The following is an 18473-nucleotide window of genomic DNA, read 5'->3' on the forward strand; positions in this document are numbered from 1 at the left end:
TTTTTCAGACATTTGATTTCTCTGGCATTTTCGGTCGTATTTGTGAGGCTGAAGTTTCTTGCCTGCCACAAAGAAATGGAAATTTTGTATTTGCAGCATTGTGGCTGCTGTGTGATAGCAGGACAGAGGACAGCCATGCCCCCTGCAAATCTTCCTGCTTATTTATGTCAGATTTATGGCACAGATGGTAATTTCCAAAGATAGTGCCTGAAGTTGGGTTCTTAGTTTCATATCTGGAGGCTGATCTAGATTACCCAGTGAATGCCCTGCATAGAGGAGTAAAGTTCTTATCTTGTTACTTGTTTTATTTGAAATGAAGTTGGGCTCTTTATGACTCCACAAATTAGGAAATTTGGAGAGAAATGTGAGCCCAGGGTAAAACTGAGACCAGCTGGGCTTGGGCTGGGGCTAGCCATACCTTTGTGTCCACTGGCAGAGCAGAGGCTGGGTAGGACTTCAGTAGTGCTTAGATGTTGGGGTTTATGGGCCTGAGGTCCAGGGATGACTAATTTTGTGTCCAGAAAGTAGTGGAATATATATTTTTTGTCCTCTGAGGGTTGAGCATAATTCATTTTGGGAGACTGTCTCTGTTTTTCACACAGTCTGTTCCTTGCTGTTGCATGGATTACAGGGAGACACGTTCATGCTCTTTGAGTTTTTCCTCTGCTCATTTTGTGGCATTAAATAGTTTAAACTGTTCTCTTGCCTTTTGTACAATAGATTTGCTAAAGGATGTTGGCAAGAGCTGTGGGTTTTGGCCTGTGCAACACCGGAATTGTTGCTGTGTGGTCTCCCCTGGCTGAACCTCTGTGACGTGGGTTTGTGCACTCGAGGGAGGCTTGTGTCTGTGACCAGCAGGTTCCTTCCAGCTTTAAGCTGGAAAAAATGGAAGCACAGAGAGTCTGAAGACACACATAGTCTGAAACATGTCTTCTGCAGAAGCTGTAGTGAGCTGTGTATTTTTTCCATCACTCAAGCAGTTGGCCACTTGAGCAGTGTGAGGAGGAAGGACTCTCACTGTCCCCCTGCAGTGCCACCTTCAAGCCCCTCACCACCACTGCCAGCGCTGCTCCAGAGGCTGTCTGGCTGCTTTCAGCAGAGTGAGTGAAAGGCATTGAGCTTCTGTGGTAAATTAGGGCAGATTGAACAGACTGCTTGTTAGCCAGCCTTTTACTGCTGTCACAGAACCACAGAATGGGGCAGTGGGAAGAAACCTCTGGAGATCAGCTAGTCCAACCTCCCTGCTCAAGCAGGGACCCCAGAGCATGCTCCTTAGGACTCTGCCCAGATGGCTTTTGAGTATCTCCAGGGAAGGAGATTACAGTTGGTATAAAGCTAACACAGCTATGTCTGCAGTTAAGCTTCAGTGTCAGCCATATCCATATATTAGGAATTTGTGTCCAGAAGGCTCATTAAACTCTCCAGGTGCTGAGTATTTCTCTTGCAAAGGGGATGTGCCTGCTCAGGGACACCTTGCATAGTGAAAAAGCTTGTTAAACTTCAGAGAGGCAGAATAGTGTGGTTCACTCATTTTCTCTTGATGGTAGCTAGTAATAGGAAGCAGGTAATTACATCCTCCAAAACCCCTGAGAAAAGGAATTGTATCATTGCTCACCGTGAAACCATTGAAGCATCATTGATGTGTTGTTAACCTAGGGGCCAACTGCACCCTTAAACCATAGTGATGTCTGCATGACCCAGGGCACAGAACTAAAGAAATGAGTGTGGGACTGCACACACCTCCCTTTGAGATGTCACCAAGGTCATGTCACATTGCACATTTTTGCATCATTGCTTTCATAGCCAGTCGATAGTTTCTGACTCCAAAATCTATTGACCAGCTGCTGATTGGGTGAGAGGAAATTGCATAAGCTAAAGGGAGAGCATCCCTTGGGCTCAGCTGGCATCCTGGGAGGGTGGTTTTGGCACACACTCTTCATCAGGCATTCAGATGTTGTTTAACATTGTATTTATCTGTCACTTGGCAACTGTTTGGCCAGTTATGGTGAAAAAAGTTATGAAATATGAGCTACATGAGGAGAAAAACAACGTAAATATTTTGAGGGACAGAATGCATAAGCTATATTCTGAAGAAAATACTATGAGACTGTCTTGTGTGACTTCCACTATTCTTCATTTTTGTACTGTCTACTGAACTAAAATAAGGTTCAGCAAAGGGTGACTAATACTGTAAGAATATTGTAATGAGTATTAATTAATACTTTGCAATTTAAATCAGAGACAATCTGAAGTAGATCAGGAAAAAATCTTGGAAAGAAATGTACTACAAATGGGGTTGCTTTGACTGCAATTCTTCACAGTGCTATTAATCAGGTACAATACTCCAAGGCACAAATTATGTGATTCTGCAAGTTTTCCTGACTCTGCACTTACTAATTTTGCAAACCTTTTGTTTCATTAACACTGGCTTTGTACTTGGTATTCTATCTTGAATTAGGCATACAAGAAAGGAAAGAAGAGAGGGTTGGTTTTAGGTTTTTTTTTTGCTCTTTCGCATTACTTTCTGTTTCTTGTAGCAGATCCCATTCTGGGTCTATGGAGTCCAGGCAAACTTCCTGTCACAATTCCTGTAGAAACAACTGTAAAAATCTCTCAACCTGGGAGGGGCCTCAGAAGGTCCGTGGTCCTACTTCCTGCTCAGGATAGGATTGCCACCAAATTTGGACTCCAGGGCTGTGGGAGGGTGGGGTTTCCTGTCAGGTGCTTTGAGGACAGAGACTCTAAAACCTCCCTGGGCCTCTGCTGCAGTGCTTAGTTATCCTTGTAGTGAAATGTTTTCTGTTGGGGCTTTCTTGGCTTATTTTTTAATTACTTCATTTTTTTGTTCTCTGGTTGCGCACCCTGGCCAAGACCCAGATTCCATCTTCTTGCTGACCTCCTTGTAGATATTGGCAGTTATCTCAGGGCATGTGCATCACCTCCCTGCCCATCTTGGATTCCACAATTAGCTTGGCAGAGTGGATCAGTATCCTTCTTATACTGGAGGGCCCAAAACTAGATGCAATCTTTTAGGTGTAGCCTAGAAGTAAGGAGATTAGTAAATATTCCTTAAAAATTTAAATTACTCTAATTGCTCACAGTCCTTGTGAGAGTGACATTTCAGGATTTGTTTCTTTGTTATCTTCAGTTTAAAATTTTTCTTGCTTTTTTATAAAAAATCTGCATTTGACTGTTTAATGCTCATGTGTGGCTTTCCTGTATATAGAGGGTTGTTTCTACTGGGTTGCAGCATCACAGGGCCATTGGTCTTGGCACTGGGAAATGAGGAAGTTGTGAAATTGTTCCTACAAGTCTTTTATCATACTACTGAAGTAGGGGAGAAGCTGTATTCCGGAAATCAATAGCTTTCGAGAAGAATGAGGGGTTGTGCAGGATGACTTAACTCAAAATAAGCATTCAGTGTTGCATTGTGGCTGTGTGGTCCTGGGATTTATAAACAGGAGTGTACTAGTACAGGGACTGGTTATTACTGCTGTCAGGAAGCATCAGTTACCATCTCCAGCTAAGGAAACAAAACATGTTGCTGGAAAAGTGGTCAGAGTCAGAAATGCAGCTTAGAAGTACCCCAAGCCTGGAGTCCTGAAGCACTGTTCCCTGCAGAGTGTTCAGTGCCTCAGACAGAAACCCTGAGGGAAGATTTGTCATTCTAGCTATGAAGCTACCATAACCTTACACCATTATAATCAGTGAGAACAAATTTCCATTAAATAAGCTTTTAAACCTTTACACAGAATAAAATACTACACGTGGAAGAGGCTTACTGAGTTTTGAAGCAGGTGTTAATTTGGCTCTTCTATAACTGGTTGGTACTTACAGATTAAGCTGATACAGTTCTTGAGACAGCTCAAGAGCCAAGAAACTACTGTTGTTGTGATTGGACACCATTACAAAAGAAGAATTTAATATATATCTGTCATGTTTTCATATTATAATTAATGCTAGAAAGTGGGAAAGATACCATGTACCACTGCTCTTTCTGACTGCATATGAGCTGTTTCCACATGGTGTATACAGGAAAACCAGAAGATGAGGTTGCTGATAAAAAACACCTGCTTCCATGTATTCTTATATTTAATATAAACTATTTACTTGTCTGTTCTTCATATGTACAAACTTGTGTGTACATTGAGTATGTACACATGAGTATTACCTGTGGAAGAGCACCAGTCCAGTGAGTCAATAGATCCTGGTTTCTTTGGTTTTCACTTTTATATGCTTTCTGTGTTTTAAATTGTTTTCCTCAGGTTGTGGTTGAATTGTCAGTTGGCATTAACACACACAGTGGTAAAATTAAGAGTAGTTAGAGGCTGACTTACCAGGTCTGGGCATAACTGGAAAATAACAGTGTTGTAAGCATCTGACACAGAGCTCAGCAAGGGCAGTAAATCAACATTAAACCAGCAAAGGCTGTTAGTGTCTGTTAAATGTTGGCTGTCCCACAGAAACCATAAAGGAAAGGTGAGAGTGTCTGATTAGGTTATGAGTGTGTGCAGAACCAGCACTGGGGCAGCAGGAATGCTGGGTTCCAGTGCTGGGGAAGCAAGCACTGCTCTGGTAAATTCTGGCACTGCTCTGCTAAATTCCTTGGCAGCTCCCAGGGTTTTGCTGTAGTTGAGGTCTCTGGTGCAGCTGTGTATTTCTGTTATTTCATGGTTTTAGCGATTTAATTTTGTATTTTGGTATTGTTGGCAGCACTAAATCCCATGTTTAGGCTTCCATAGCCCCTCTAACTGTACCCTTTACACTGAAGAGAAGTTGGTGTTTCTGGAGCCCACAAAGGAAGTAGCCTGATTTCCATGCTTGGTATACAGCTCTCTTTGTGGTGTGAAAGGATCTGTTCCATTTTAATAAAGTCCTTTCAGAAAATTTAATGTTGAAATGTAGGAAAATCTAAGTAATTGGTAAAGCCTATTTGTAAACCACATTAAAGGGTTTTTGCTATTTCTCCTGGAAGTACTGTCTAATTATATTACATGTGCTTTACAAGGAAATTTGAACTTAATAAAATGGAAATAGCAAATCTATTGAATTACAACAGATAAATATTTAGAGCATTTCCTAATAGTAGAATGTTAGGATAAACAACACTGTAGCCCCACTAAAATTAATACCAGTTTAAACATGTTTCACTCATGTATTGCATGCACGGGCTGCTGTTGCTAAGGGTGCTGCATAAAACAGAGCATTAACCATAAACCTTTCACTAGTAACTCTCAACTGATAATAAATGAAGAATGGCTTCTTGAGCCAACTCATTTCTGAGCTGTGCCTCTGATTAGTTCACAGAGGCTTTTAATACCCCTCAAATGAGTGAGGTTTGTCATCATGTATCTAGTAGGTTTAACAAGTAGATCAAGACATTTTAATATCTCTCTTCCATATTTTTAAAATACTTCTTAAAGCTTACAAAGAAGTGTCTTTTTGAGGGAAGAGCAGTTAACTCAGCCCCACAGGTTTCCCAGTGAACCTGTTAGGGCTGTCAGGGGAAAAGTGATCTTAAAAGGTACCTCATCAGTTCCCTTTCTCAGCAATAAAAATTTAAAAATACACTCCCTTTCCATATGTTGTCTTAGAGAAATATTTTCCCATTGAGCAGGAACATTTACTTTTGCAGTAAATAAGAAAGAAAATTTTTAAATTCTTTAGCCTGAACTTGGCAAGGAATTTCTCTGTTTAAAGGTGCTACCACATGTTGCTTGCCCAAGTGATAGCTCTTGGGGGAGCCTGCTGCTGCTAGGTGCTGCCAAATACATTTTGGTATTAGAAACTATAAAGAAGAAATTAAATACACAGCTCTTGGGGTTCTCACGTGGCTTATGATTCATTTCCTGAAATATGTGTATGACTGCATTTGGACTGGTTTTGCCCAGCCCTTGTGTGCCATGGCAGCATGTGAAGCTATTTTAAGAGGTTTTTCTACTCACTGGCCTGCTCAAGAAGCTGGGATATTTGTTTGTTCATGTCATGTATTTTAAATATGATAGCATAAGATTGCCAGCAGAAGACAATCCTAGTTTTAGATTAGCTCAGTTAAAATTAGGAGGGCCTTCAAAAATAAAAGAGAGGGGTCCAGCTTGTACAGAGTTTTTGGACAGATTACATTTAGTCATCATTAGCACTCGTGCTTGGTTTTTTTCCAAACTTTGGCAAAGCCTGCAGAGATCAGAGAATAAAAATACCTTTCCAGTCTTCTGCATTCCTCATCAATCGCCATACAATTACACCAGTACTCAGAATTTATGAAATTCATTCTAAAATAAGAGAATGTTTGTATTTGATGGATCAGGAACTGAATGAAGGGTCTGTCTTCTGTGTCTATGTTTTTGTAATAGGAGGAAAAGACCCTTTAATTAAAGATGCTATCATTTTATTCAGACATTTATTTAAACACGTGAATCAGGATGTAGAAGAGGAATCTATCTGTATTCCAGCCTTTAGCTGTGGCTTTTTTCCCCTGCACTGTTGCTATGGAGAAGCATATAAATATTTGTATCACAAACTAATTTTACTTCACTTATAGATGGCATGGAAATACAGATAAAAATGGTAAAGAAAAGTTATTGTAGGTGTGTTTTAGCATGCAGAGTAGTGTTTTGGAATAGGTTCAGGCCCGGACTAGCAGCAAAGAAGAGGCAGAAGGTGCTCTGTTGAAGCATCTGACATCTTTGGATCCCATGTTGTGGGATAGAAACTAAATGATAGTGTACACTTTATTTGCAGCTTTGTCTTTTCCAATTTTGTTATAGCATTTTTAGATAGTTCTTTTTCTAATAGCTCATATGTCATGGGCCATTTCTATGAGATCAAATACAAATGTAAAAGAAACAACTTTAGCTCAGTAGCACACATCCATCCTCCACTGGGGGAATGACACAGAACCAAACAGTGGCTTAGGAGTTGAAAGCTGCATAAATTGTTTCTTCATATGATCATTCACATTTTTTCATGTCCAGCCTTTTCCTTTCCTTGCCTGCCAAATTGCCTCCAAGGAGGCAGTGATGCTGGGCATGAGTGAATTGCAGCAGTGCTGTGCATCTCCTTGCCTCTGCTCCGCTGCCTGTCTTTTGGGCTGGTCTCCCTCTTGTCTCCTTCCTGAGGCTGTTGTCTGTGTCTTTTTTCTTCGGGGCACTTCAGTCACTCTGACTATTTCTTGCTATATCAGGGTGGTTCCAGACATTGCCAGGCCCTTGGCTGACACCCCCCAGGTGATGTGTGAGAGATGCCTTCAGCACAGTTTGAGCTCTTTCTTGTTGCCTCTCTACGTTCTGTGTTATGAAACATTCTCTTTAACAAGAAGCTTCACAGAGCAGCTCTGTTTTCTTTTGCTCAGCAGATATTTTCATCACCTGGGATTGTTATCCTGGTTTCACATAGTGACATGTCTCTGGTGACATCCTAGGATAATGAAAACAAAACTGGTTATCAACAGGATTGGAAATAACACATATCACCAGAGCAGTCTGCTACCTCCTTCTTCTATCACAGGATGTTTTTTTATTTAATTCCACAACAACACAACAGAAATACTGAATAACAGTTAACAGATTGTTGCAATGGGAAGTGGGGGCAGCAGTTTGTCAGTTCATTGACCTTTTGAGATCAGCTTAAAAGCCTAAATATTTAGGGCTAAATGACTTTCACATAAGGGATTATTCATCACAAAAATCATTAATTAACATACAAATTGCGTTGCCATTTGATGAGCGTTTTGGTGGACAAAAGTATTGCCTCTGTTAAAATCGCGTATTTTGTAAAAATCAGGCATGACAGACTGGTGGCTTTTGTTTTTAAATGCTCAAGCTCTTTTTTTGGCGCGGTTTTATTAGTCAGCTGCATTCTGGAGTGTCCTGGGCTCTAGCTGGTTTGGTAATTCCTCCTGCTGCCGCTGTACTCAGCGTCTCTCTCCGCTCTTCTCTCCTGGCAGCAAATGAAGCTGGCGGCGGAGTCGCTGAAGGAGTAAACACGGAGGAATGAGGATGACTAAGGCGGTCACAAGCGAGGCGGAGCCAGCGTTTGTGCTCGTGTGTGGCGCTCCGAGTGCACCCTCCACCATCTACTGAGTAGGTGGCACCTGCTTATGTGAAACTTGGTAAATAATCTTTGCCTGACACTCTAAGAAACTGTATTTTCTCCTGCTCTCTTTGTTTCTCATATGCAATTGCTTGTGAAGGTAACACCAAATAAAGCACTCCAGCTCATGCCAGGTCTGGATAAAATCTGCCAGACTCCCTGTGCTTTGAGTGATTGAAAACAGATCCTGTGCGGAAGCATCCAGAAGCTCACTAGAATTTTCAGCTGCAACTTTCTAAAGGGGAAGAAAAAAGCAGACTATTATTTAATTTACTCTCCCTTTATGGTTATTGCCCCTTCTGTTCCTTCATTACAATAGCTAATCAATCCTCTGTTATTTCAAAGATTTGCTTATTAGCTGCTGCTTGTCCACAGCAAATTAATTTAAGTGTGTTATACATTTCATAGAGAACAACAATGTATTTCATTATGTGATCTGAGAAATAGTTGAACATAAATATTTATAGAGTATGTATTATATACTCCTGTTTGCTAGTCTCTAAATAGGTCCCAGCTAAAATCTTTTCAAAAGCTAGGTAAAAAAAAATTAGTAGGAAGCAGATTGCTGATGAATGACTTATGAAGCATATTTATTTTCTAAGTTATATTGGATTTTGGTATCACTCCCCTGGATTCTGAGCTGCAGTATTGTATGAATGGATCTTCTGGTTAAATGAACTAAGAGCAAACAGATCAATTAAAGTTGATACTTGATACACCAGTACTTGTGTTTGTAGTGAATATCTGATTTGGTTTTCCTTGCATTTCAAAGAAAGGTAGCTGTCCTAATCTTTCTTTTTTTTCCTGACAGTAATAGGACAAAATCTACAGTGTTTGCTCCTGTGACCTTGAGACGGTTTATTTTTGGCTGCTGTGATGTTCAGTTTTGCTAGATGTAACTGTATGTGGTACTTGCTGGAATTTTGTTCACAAAAATCTGCTGCTGCCATAATTAAGGTGTTTGCCTGCTTTGCACATTTCAGATTTCTGCCACACGGCTCCCACAGCAGTGTAATATAACTAAGCCAAAATAATACATTTTGTCTGGAACTAAAAATTAGGATTTCTCAGGCTTTGCAGGTGTGACCCAGTAAGAAATGACTGTTCTCCTGGGAAGAGCAGCAAACCTATGGTTCCTCTGTTCTTGCTTCTCCCACTGTTAGTCCCCCACGCTGCTGCTATTTCAGGGGTATCTCATGGGCTGCTGCTTTCACAGCCTGTTCCTGAAGCAGTGGCAGGGCTGGGGCTGCACCAGCTCTGCCCTGAGGATCTCTGAGGGAAGCATGTCACCCTTCCTGTAGTGCTGCAGAGATCCCAAAACCAAATGTTTTCTTAGGCGGCAAGCAGTGTGCTCTCCATGAAAACTCCCCATCTTTGCAGTCTCCTGCCCACTTTGGTCTGAAGTAGCTCATGTTTCTTCAAGTTTTAACTGCCTGGTCAGTGGTTTTGAGTGAGCAGTTTCAGAGAAGAAAAATCCATGGGATGAGTTCCTGTTGGAGTATGTTCTTGTGACCTTGCAACCATTTTGAAGGGATTCTGCTGGTTTGCTAATTGATGGTGGTCTGGGAGCATGAAGTTGGTGTGTTTTGTTGATGGCAGCTGTATCAGGTGTCTGGAAAAACTTTCTAAGATGGCTTAGAAAAGGAATCAAGTCGTGTTTCAACGTGATCATATGAAACAAGCAAGTCCCCTTCTGCAAAATTGACTCTGTGGTTTTCCTTGTGGGATCCATTTATTTTGTTTTCTGCGGATTAACAGGAAAATCTCTAGTGAGGTGTAAGTACCCAGTGACTTCAGTAATGTTGGCTGTTGCCTTTGCCTTGGGCAAATCCCTTCACTTCTGCTTAGTTTCCTTATCTAGAAACAGGGATAATACTGCTCTTAGGTGCCTTCACCACTGAGCGTGAGGAGGTATGGAGGAATTCTGACCTTCAATGGTGTGAGAAGTATGGAACTCCTCTGTTTTATAGGGATTAAGGTTTGTTCCACATACTGGGAGAACTCTTGTTTTAGCATCACAGATGCTACATGGTCATGAGAGAGACTGTTTTGTCCTAAAACACACACTCCAACCTGCTGAGAAATGTTGCCTCATAGTGCCAAGTAGTATTTTGTCACTGAACTGAAATTTAGCTCCTATTCCTCTGTATGCAGCTCTTTGTCCTTTCACTTGGGAGGGGTTCCTGTGTTTCATACTGTCTGGTGTACTGGGTTTTGTCTTTTGGGTTTTTTATACATTCATGGTGGCATTATTTTCATTTCTCATTTGAGAGAAAAAACTCTTCCTGTCTGTGCTCCTGAATGTGTTGTTTCCTTTCTGCTGTAGGTGCACCTGTAAAAATTGTGGGATGCCAGGGACGAAACTCACTGACCAAAATCAGTTGTCAGGTGACAATGTCAGAAAGAATAAGGTATTTATCAGTAGCTGCCATCATAAGGTATGGAATCTGAATGTCTGTTCCCAGGTGCAGGCAGGGTCCCTTATCCAGCTGAGAGAGCCTCACACCTCTAGACAGCCATGGCTCTGGGCCCTGCAGGAGTGCAGGCCACCAGACAGGGGGGTGTGGCAGTTCTGCCAGTACCTGAGTGTAAAGCCATAAGTTTATCTCTGGTCTCAAGCTTCAGGGAAAAACCAAGCATGAGGCTGGAGCACCCTGTTTGGGAAGATGACCATGTGGGAGAAGCCTGTATCTGTCTGTTAAGACTTGGATTTTACAAATCTCCTTAGCAGCAGCAATAGCAATCCAAGAAAGCTTTTCTTAAGAAGGGCACTCATAAACCACTTGCTGGTGATACAAGAGTTCTCTCATCAGGTTCCTTGTGAGTGCAGGTCTAATTGTGTGGCCCAGAGGGATCTGCTGACTCCAGATATCTACTGAGGAGGACAGAAGAGGAGAACACTCATTACATGGAAAGGTTCCTCTATAAGCAGGCAAGCAGTTACGGATATTTTAGCCTACCTGGGCCTGAGGGAATTAATCTTGAATCTCATTCAGAGAAATTTGGTTGTTTCCTTATTCATGTAAGCAAAGCCCCTGGGAACAATGCCTGCTACTGTGATGTGCTTTCTTCAGGACAGCTCTGCCATGCCTCACCCAGGAGCTGCAGGGGCGAGTGGCAATGCCAGGGCTGACAGCAGGGCCTGGTGACTCAGTGCCAGCCCTGGAGGCTTGTGCTGAGAGAGGAGGCTCTCTCTGCACCCCAGTGCTTGATACAAAGCACTGTGGTGATGGCCTCTGTCATCACTGGCATCATGAGGGCATTACTGGGCCTGTCCCAGGCTGAGGGCATGTGGCACACAAATGCCCAGAGAGAAAACCAGATCCTACCTCCCCTGCTCTGTATTTCTCAAGGGAGAGCAGTGAGAGGGAGGAAAGAGGAAGATGTTACACAAGGGCCTGCTGAAATGAATTCCTGAGATGAATCATCTGAGAGCCCGATGAAGTCTGTGTTACCTCTCTGTGCTTCTCAGGCCCTATACTTGCATTTTTCTTGTAACATAATTCTTCCATCACATCTGAAAATAGAGGGCATCTCATTCTTTATTCCTATGTAATAAGACTGTCTCTGTCTCTAATACAGGGGTTCTTCGACTTGCAGAAACGATGCCATTTTTAATACAGGCAGATAGGCCAAAGACATTCGTCATACAATTACAATTTAAAAAAATAAATAAATAGCCATAGCCTGTGGTTCAGGGAGGGAGCAGGCTAAGACAACTGCAGAGACACTGCTTTGGAGAAAGGCAGTCCAGCAGTCCCTCTAAACACCCTATGCATGTGAGGGAGCCTGGCTGGCTGCATGCAGTCAGTAACTCAACAAGTGAGTCATTGCTACACTTTCCCAAGTACAGTCACATCAAGGTGTTACTGCTCAAACACCTTTTACTGAAAGCAAGTCATCATTTGGAATTAATGACAAATCAGTTCTGATTTATTCAAATAAGCTTAACCATGGGAAAGGCTAACAGGGTGGCTGGGGTGTCTCTGATGTTTGGGGACATTCCAGCTTGCCCCCATTCCCTGTTTATTGCTAGCTGCTTTGGGATTTCCCTTTATTTGCTAATGAAAAACCCTTAAAACAAATCCTACATGAAAAGTATCTAACCTGCACCTACCAGCTACTGCGATGTTCCTGCTTGGCCTTGCACTACCCGATGTGTTATGCCTTTCCTCAGTCACAGTCACAGCCCTGCAAATTCCTTGGCCACTCCTTTCCTGCTACCACCTCCACCCTGTTCTGCAGTGCCCAGAGCTGGGAAGCTCCTCAGACAGCAGGGCAAGGTCCCCGCTGTACAAGCCTGCAGGTGCAGCTCTGCACAAGTGTCCTGGCCTAAAGCAGTGGTCACTTAATGCCACGTATTCACAGAACCTGTTCTGTGCCCTTGCTCCCTGTGTCCGTACCTGCCCTGGCTGGTTACGCTTTGTGCTCCAGGAGCAGTTCAATCACTGCAGTGTCCTGCTGAGCTGCTCCAGCCTACAGGCACCAGCAGACACCTCTGAGGGACAGAAGCCAGCCCGCTCCCAGGCAGTCCCCTGCACCTCCCTACAGTGGGGCAAAGGGGGCTGGCACTGCTGCTCCCCTCTATTGTTACCATTACCTGCTTTACCTTATTAAGAACCATGGGCTGGAGCTCCGCCTGAGGAACAGCTCCTCAGCCTTGAGACAAAAACTCAGCAGACGATGACTGTGACAGCTGTTAAGCCCAAATGAATGTGTTTGATCACGGCAGGAGAGTAGCTGGCAGTTCCAAGGGCTGTCCCTCCACACACCAAGCTGGGCTCTCCCAAGGCCAGCCCCTCACTCTTCCCAGGAGCTGCAGTGCAGGGACCAGCCTGGAGCCTGTGCCACCCTCACACCCCCAGCGCCAGGAGACACAAACCCCATCCATGTGCAAGTCACCGCTTGTGCATCAGTCAGGATATCACTTTTATTAACTGGATTTTCCATTTCCGTTGCACACCATGAATGTTTGTACAATGAAAAAGCCAAACATTGCCAGAAGCAATAAGATCAGTTGGTATTTCTGTACCCTCTTAACACGCATGGATTCTTCCTTGGTGAGAAATTTTTATACTTCTGTTCATTAATTCTGCTTATTTAGACTGCTACTCTTAAAATTCTGTGTCAAGATTGTCACATCTTAAATACAGATTAAGTTGCTAGAGGTACATTAATTTTTTATATATTTTTATATACACACATACAGAAAAATACAAGACTAACTGTTTTTCCACAATATTTACTTTATACACTACTGTAACTATATGCAACTCTTAAAGACACGTTAAGGGGTACAAGAAACTGTTTACTTGCTCTAAATAGTTTGGTCCAATATTATCTTAATGTAGTGGTTATTCTCGCCCTTCCTTTTACGTGACGACATAACACGACGTACACCACATGCACAATCATTCACCTATCAACAGAGGGGGAGAGGACAGCACTCAGACTAACACATCTGTACACATCTGTACACCCAGAGGTCCAACCAGCCACACACAACTATAAGGCTGTAATACAACTATGCAGCATAAATGGTCAACACTGCTGTTCTAAAGTGAGCACCATATATACAGTCGTATATAAAAACATTGGAAACAAAATACACCTGGGGTTAGTTAAAAGGTGCCATTCCAAGGCTGTACATATCAGGAAAGAGTATTTACAATACTTGGAAAAAAGCTGCAACAAATAAAGTTTATTGCCAATGCCCTTTATAAACTCGTCTCCTACGTCGATGTTACGCTCACTGTCTGTGAACCACACATCTCATTTCTGGCCCTTGGTAAGATCCCTGCTCAAAAAATTCAAGCAATTATGTTCTATGGCTTCACCCACACATCTATGCTTGTAGCTTTTAACTAAACTGCAACTAGAGATTGAAACTTAAAGAAGCAGAACACTTCTCCTTTGCCTTGTTCCAGAAGCAGAGCCCCTGGCTCAGCTCACCAGGAAGGACACCCCATGCACTTCAGACTGTCTGAAGTCCTGCAGGAATCACAAGAACTGTTGTGAGCTGTGGCCATCGTGACCCAGCCGCTCTTTGGTGCTCTGCTCCCTCCACAGCAGACACAAAACGCACTGTATTGACCATTCTGAAAGTGTTACAAGATGCTCAACAGTGTCAAACTCCTCTGGGACACCCAGGGTCTGCCCAGGGCGCTGCTACATAGTACCCCCAGTTTCACTAGCATTGCTTAGAAGACCCAGTGCACAGCATGAAAAAATAAAACATTCTTGCCCTTCCCAAAACTAGGAATCTGCAATATATTTTATTCTAGATAATAAAATTCCACAAAGTTAATTCATCTGGTCAAAAGTATCCTTTTGTACAGAAATACTCTAAATCAAGACCTTGCCATGGCAATGGGAAATCTGACAGGAAGGCTCAGAGCTGTGAAAGAAACACTTTCCTACAGGCTGTTTTAAATGGACTTTATGAACAAGTGCATTACTGAGGGAAAATAAGTGATGTACATGTGGGGAACAGCAGTATTTTAAGTCCTAAAAAGAGTAATAATAACAAAACTGTAAATGACAATTTCAATGTGAATCCAATTACCTAAAGGTTTTCCATCCCTTATTGCCTTCTGGAATCTCAGGGAGAGGAGGCGAGAACAGCAGAGGAGGTTTACATGTAGAAACCTAAAAGACTAAGTGTCATGATATACTACTAACAAAAGTAATTCATACAAATACTTTATTTTCAGTTAGCATGTAAAAACTCAGAAGTAGACTTAATAATTTACCTTTGTTATATTAAAAAAGATTGTCGGCTTGTAATATTAACATATTTCTATGGGAGAAAGCTGCCTTACAAATCTACTTGCCTCTTTTTTTTTTTTTTTTAAAGAAAACTGCCTCTAGCAAAACAAGATCTTTCCGGTTTGATTTTTGAGCCACAACTTCATCTATATCATAGCTTAAGACAAATAGGTGTGGGTTTAAAATCATATTTCAAGATCACCAATTTTCAGTGCATCTTTGCTTTGTACAAGCCTTGGAACATCTGAAAGCTCCCTGAAGAGTTTTCAGCATCAAAACATTATTGCTTTGGTTCTGTTTCAGACACATAGAAGTATGCCACATATCACATATTTTAGTTTTCACAGAAGGTCAGAACAAGAATTAACATTTCATAAGCAAACAAAAGCTTCTCTTTCTAGTTTAAGTGCAGAACATGAAACTTCTAAGTGCTTCATTTACATTAGGATCCAGATCTTTATTTTAATTTCATCCAGATCTTCCATAGTAAAATTATAAATGTAAAAATTACACAATAAAATATTTTGTTGTGTTGAAAAAGAAAAACATATCTGTTAGCAGCATGCAAAGACCATGCATCGTCATACCATCAAGCAAACACAAAATTAAAGTATAATAAATAACTGCTCGAAGCCCACTTAAAAATCTTAAGACAACAAAAGGGGGTCCGTGACAAGGTGTTCACAGCTCTGACCAGGAAGAATGACTCTGTCAAGCGAATCGAGCTGTTCAAGTCAGGTCATTGTCAAATGACATGACAGCAACTGGTTTGACTGGAGGTACACAGCAGCCCCTCCTTTGGGTTCCGCTGAATATTCACAGATATCTTTTCACAGAGAGGTAGTTGTAGCACATTGTTTTTCAAGTTCCTGTTCTTTAGCCTTTCCAATTCATTTGTTGTGTCTGACATTTGGTCGGAAAAAAATTTTAGGCTGCCCAGTGATGGAGGTTGGTTTGCACTTCCACTGGAGCTTATACACATTTTCCACGTTGATTTCTCCTGTACTTTTACACTGGAAAAGGACAGATTGTTTTGAGGATCAATAATGTATTTCGTGCTGCCGTGAATCTGTGAACCTAGACAAAGGCTCATTAGCTTCAGGCTTTCAACCAGTTCCCCTGCACTTCTGGATGACAGCTGCATGGAGTTTCCAGATCCAGCACATCTCCGAGTGGAACCCGAGGTGGTGTTGGTGTTCCCCCCAGAGCCACCGGAGGGACTCCCCCCACCTTTGCTGTTATCTCCCGGGCTCGTTTTGTCCACCCCTCCGTTGCCGTTGCTGGGTTTGCTTTGCCCACCACCGTCTCCCTGGCTGCCAGGCGGCCCTTCGCTACTATCCCTCCTGTGCCAGGAGTAAGTGAACCCGCTGTCCTTGTCCAGACGCCTCCTGCTCTCCGAGTCGTCATCGCTGGTTTCAGAGCTGCTGCAGCTGGAGCCCCGGCCCTGGCTTTTCCTCCGGTGGTAGCGTTTGTGCACGGTGCTGGGCGAGGCGATGTTCATCTTTAACCTGCTGAGCTTTGGGGGCAAGTTCTCGTCCATGTCAAACTCATCATCTGACTCGCCCTCCTCGAAGATCTGGTTGAGGACTGGTGCGCTCTTTCTTGAAGTAAGACGGTTTGTAACCGAAGGCTTACGACGCAGAACAACTTGAGTAGAAAGAGAAATAGGTTTTTTATCTTCCTCATCCTCCTCTTCATCTTCTTCGACTCTGAACAAGCACTTCCGGCCACTGGTAGTGGGTTTTAAGCTCACCGATGGAACTGCTGAAAGTGCTGGCCCAGCCAGTTCAGGGATCTCCTCCTTCTTTGTGGAGTCCCCGAGGGCCTTGCTCCGGTGCCCGTTGAGAACATTCTCAGCCGTGCGAGCCGGTGAGGACTGGGGAACAGTGGCGTGGGACAGAGGGGTTGCTGTAAGGTCATCCTCCAGATCCTGGGGCACATCGATTTTTGTCGGCCACGACTGCCTGCATAAAAAATGGAAGATAAACAGGATGTTTAAATCACAGCAAGCATTTCAGAACTTACAAGGAAGTGTAAGATCTGCTCCAGAGAAGCACAAGTACTGACACACAAATTGGACTGCTGACTGCCATGTCTGTAAACAACAGTACCAAGTGACTGAGCACAAGGAAGTGTTCTCTAAGAATGTGCATTCCTTTGGAAATGCTGCTGTTTGAAAGGAACCATCTATACAAGAACACAGTTTAGAAATTATGTTGGTTACTGTCAAATCAAAATTTAAGATTTCACTGCTCTCAGAAAATGAATTAAGCAATAAAAAACCCTGAAATAACTGTGTTTCAAAAAAATAATCTGAGATTGGTACAGAACCACCAGTATACCTAGAGGAAGGTACAAGCCTATTCAAGCACAACTTAAGGAAGATTGTATTGCAAACTGCTTCTAATCTGAAGCTTCTGGGGTTTTCCCCCAATATTCTTAATATAAAAATTAGGTTAGAATTAACATGAGTGAGATTGAAAAGGTGAGTCAGATGAAACAGTCTCTCATTCTCACCAAACTTTATTCTACAAAGTTTCCTTAAATTTTTAAACACATTTAAACACATGTAAACTGAGATCATACATTTATTTGTCCTTAGCTGAGAATCTGGAATGATACAACTGCATGAATTGAGAACTCAAACTGCTTAAGAATATGACACTTGAATAAACTGTAAATCCAAGTTGAAAATGTATGACTCTATTATAGCATTAGCTCAAATCAAAAGGAAAGTAACATGAATGTCCATCAGTTTTACAAGTGGGCAGCTGGTGTCTTATCTCCAGCATCTCAAGCTACTCTCTAATGATTTGCATTTAACTTTAAATCCTAACATAGACTGTAATATTCCAATAATGCACACAGAATAAACTTAAGAACAAAGACTGTCAGTCTTTACTCTCGCTATTTTAAAAGCCTAATCCAAAAAACCAACATCTACAGACCAACACGTTAACACTGAACAATTCTTCAACTTCTTCACTCAGCATAGGCCCCACATTTCTTGGCTTTCATTTCAAAAAGTTTGCCAATCTCTTAACTTTACATAACAAAAATACTCTCACTACTGCATGAAAAACTGTTGTAAAGACCTCTGTTCACATATGGACAGCATATTACAAGACATTCCCAACCATACTTTGTGTGTGCCAGAAGAAAGGGCTGCATGGCTTCATGGCCCAGTTTAGAAGCAAGAGGAGGAGGACAGCAGAGAACATTTCACACCAAGTGTGACTCCAGGTATCTGCCTGACAGGCTGCATACAAAGACACAAGAATCACATCAGTTTCCTGCTCTCTGCCACGTCAGGAGGTCCAGCTGAAAGACAAGGGAAGGCTCAGACACCCCTTTGCTGCAGCAGGACTGCATCTGCTGAAGGCTGCACAGAAAAGGACCCTGAAGTGTGAGATACTGGTCTACACCAGGTTGTCTCCTGACAACTCTCTCCCCAGCTGTACAAACTTCGAGGAGGAGGCTGGACTAAAACCAGCAATAAACTCACCCAGCCTTGCTGCAGACTTTGCTTTGAAGCAGTTGCATCACTTTTGCTCAACCAGCAGTGCCAGAAACCTCCAACCCAGGACCCTCCAACAGTGGGACCTGGCTGCCCA

At 42.5% G+C, this 18473-nt stretch overlaps 2 protein-coding genes across 3 annotated transcripts in view; one reads left to right on the forward strand and one right to left on the reverse strand.

Annotated features, from left to right (window-relative positions):
* Positions 1–8812, forward strand: part of ANO10 (anoctamin 10) — a 122048-nt gene extending 113236 nt beyond the window's left edge. For both annotated transcript variants that reach the window (XM_036378987.1, XM_054517176.1), the window contains one exon: positions 7946–8812. In XM_036378987.1, the coding sequence (XP_036234880.1) occupies positions 7946–7981 (36 nt within the window). In that variant the 3' untranslated portion in view covers positions 7982–8812. The remainder of the gene's footprint in view (positions 1–7945) is intronic.
* Positions 8813–13002: 4190 nt separating this feature from the next.
* SNRK (SNF related kinase) overlaps positions 13003–18473 on the reverse strand; it is a 39919-nt gene continuing 34448 nt past the window's right edge. The window contains exon 7 of the mRNA XM_036403954.2: positions 13003–16823. Coding sequence (XP_036259847.1) covers positions 15605–16823 — 1219 coding nt within the window. The 3' untranslated portion in view covers positions 13003–15604. The remainder of the gene's footprint in view (positions 16824–18473) is intronic.

The sequence above is a fragment of the Molothrus ater genome, chromosome 1 (genome assembly GCF_012460135.2).
Source record: "Molothrus ater isolate BHLD 08-10-18 breed brown headed cowbird chromosome 1, BPBGC_Mater_1.1, whole genome shotgun sequence".
Classification (NCBI taxonomy): Eukaryota; Metazoa; Chordata; class Aves; order Passeriformes; family Icteridae; genus Molothrus; species Molothrus ater.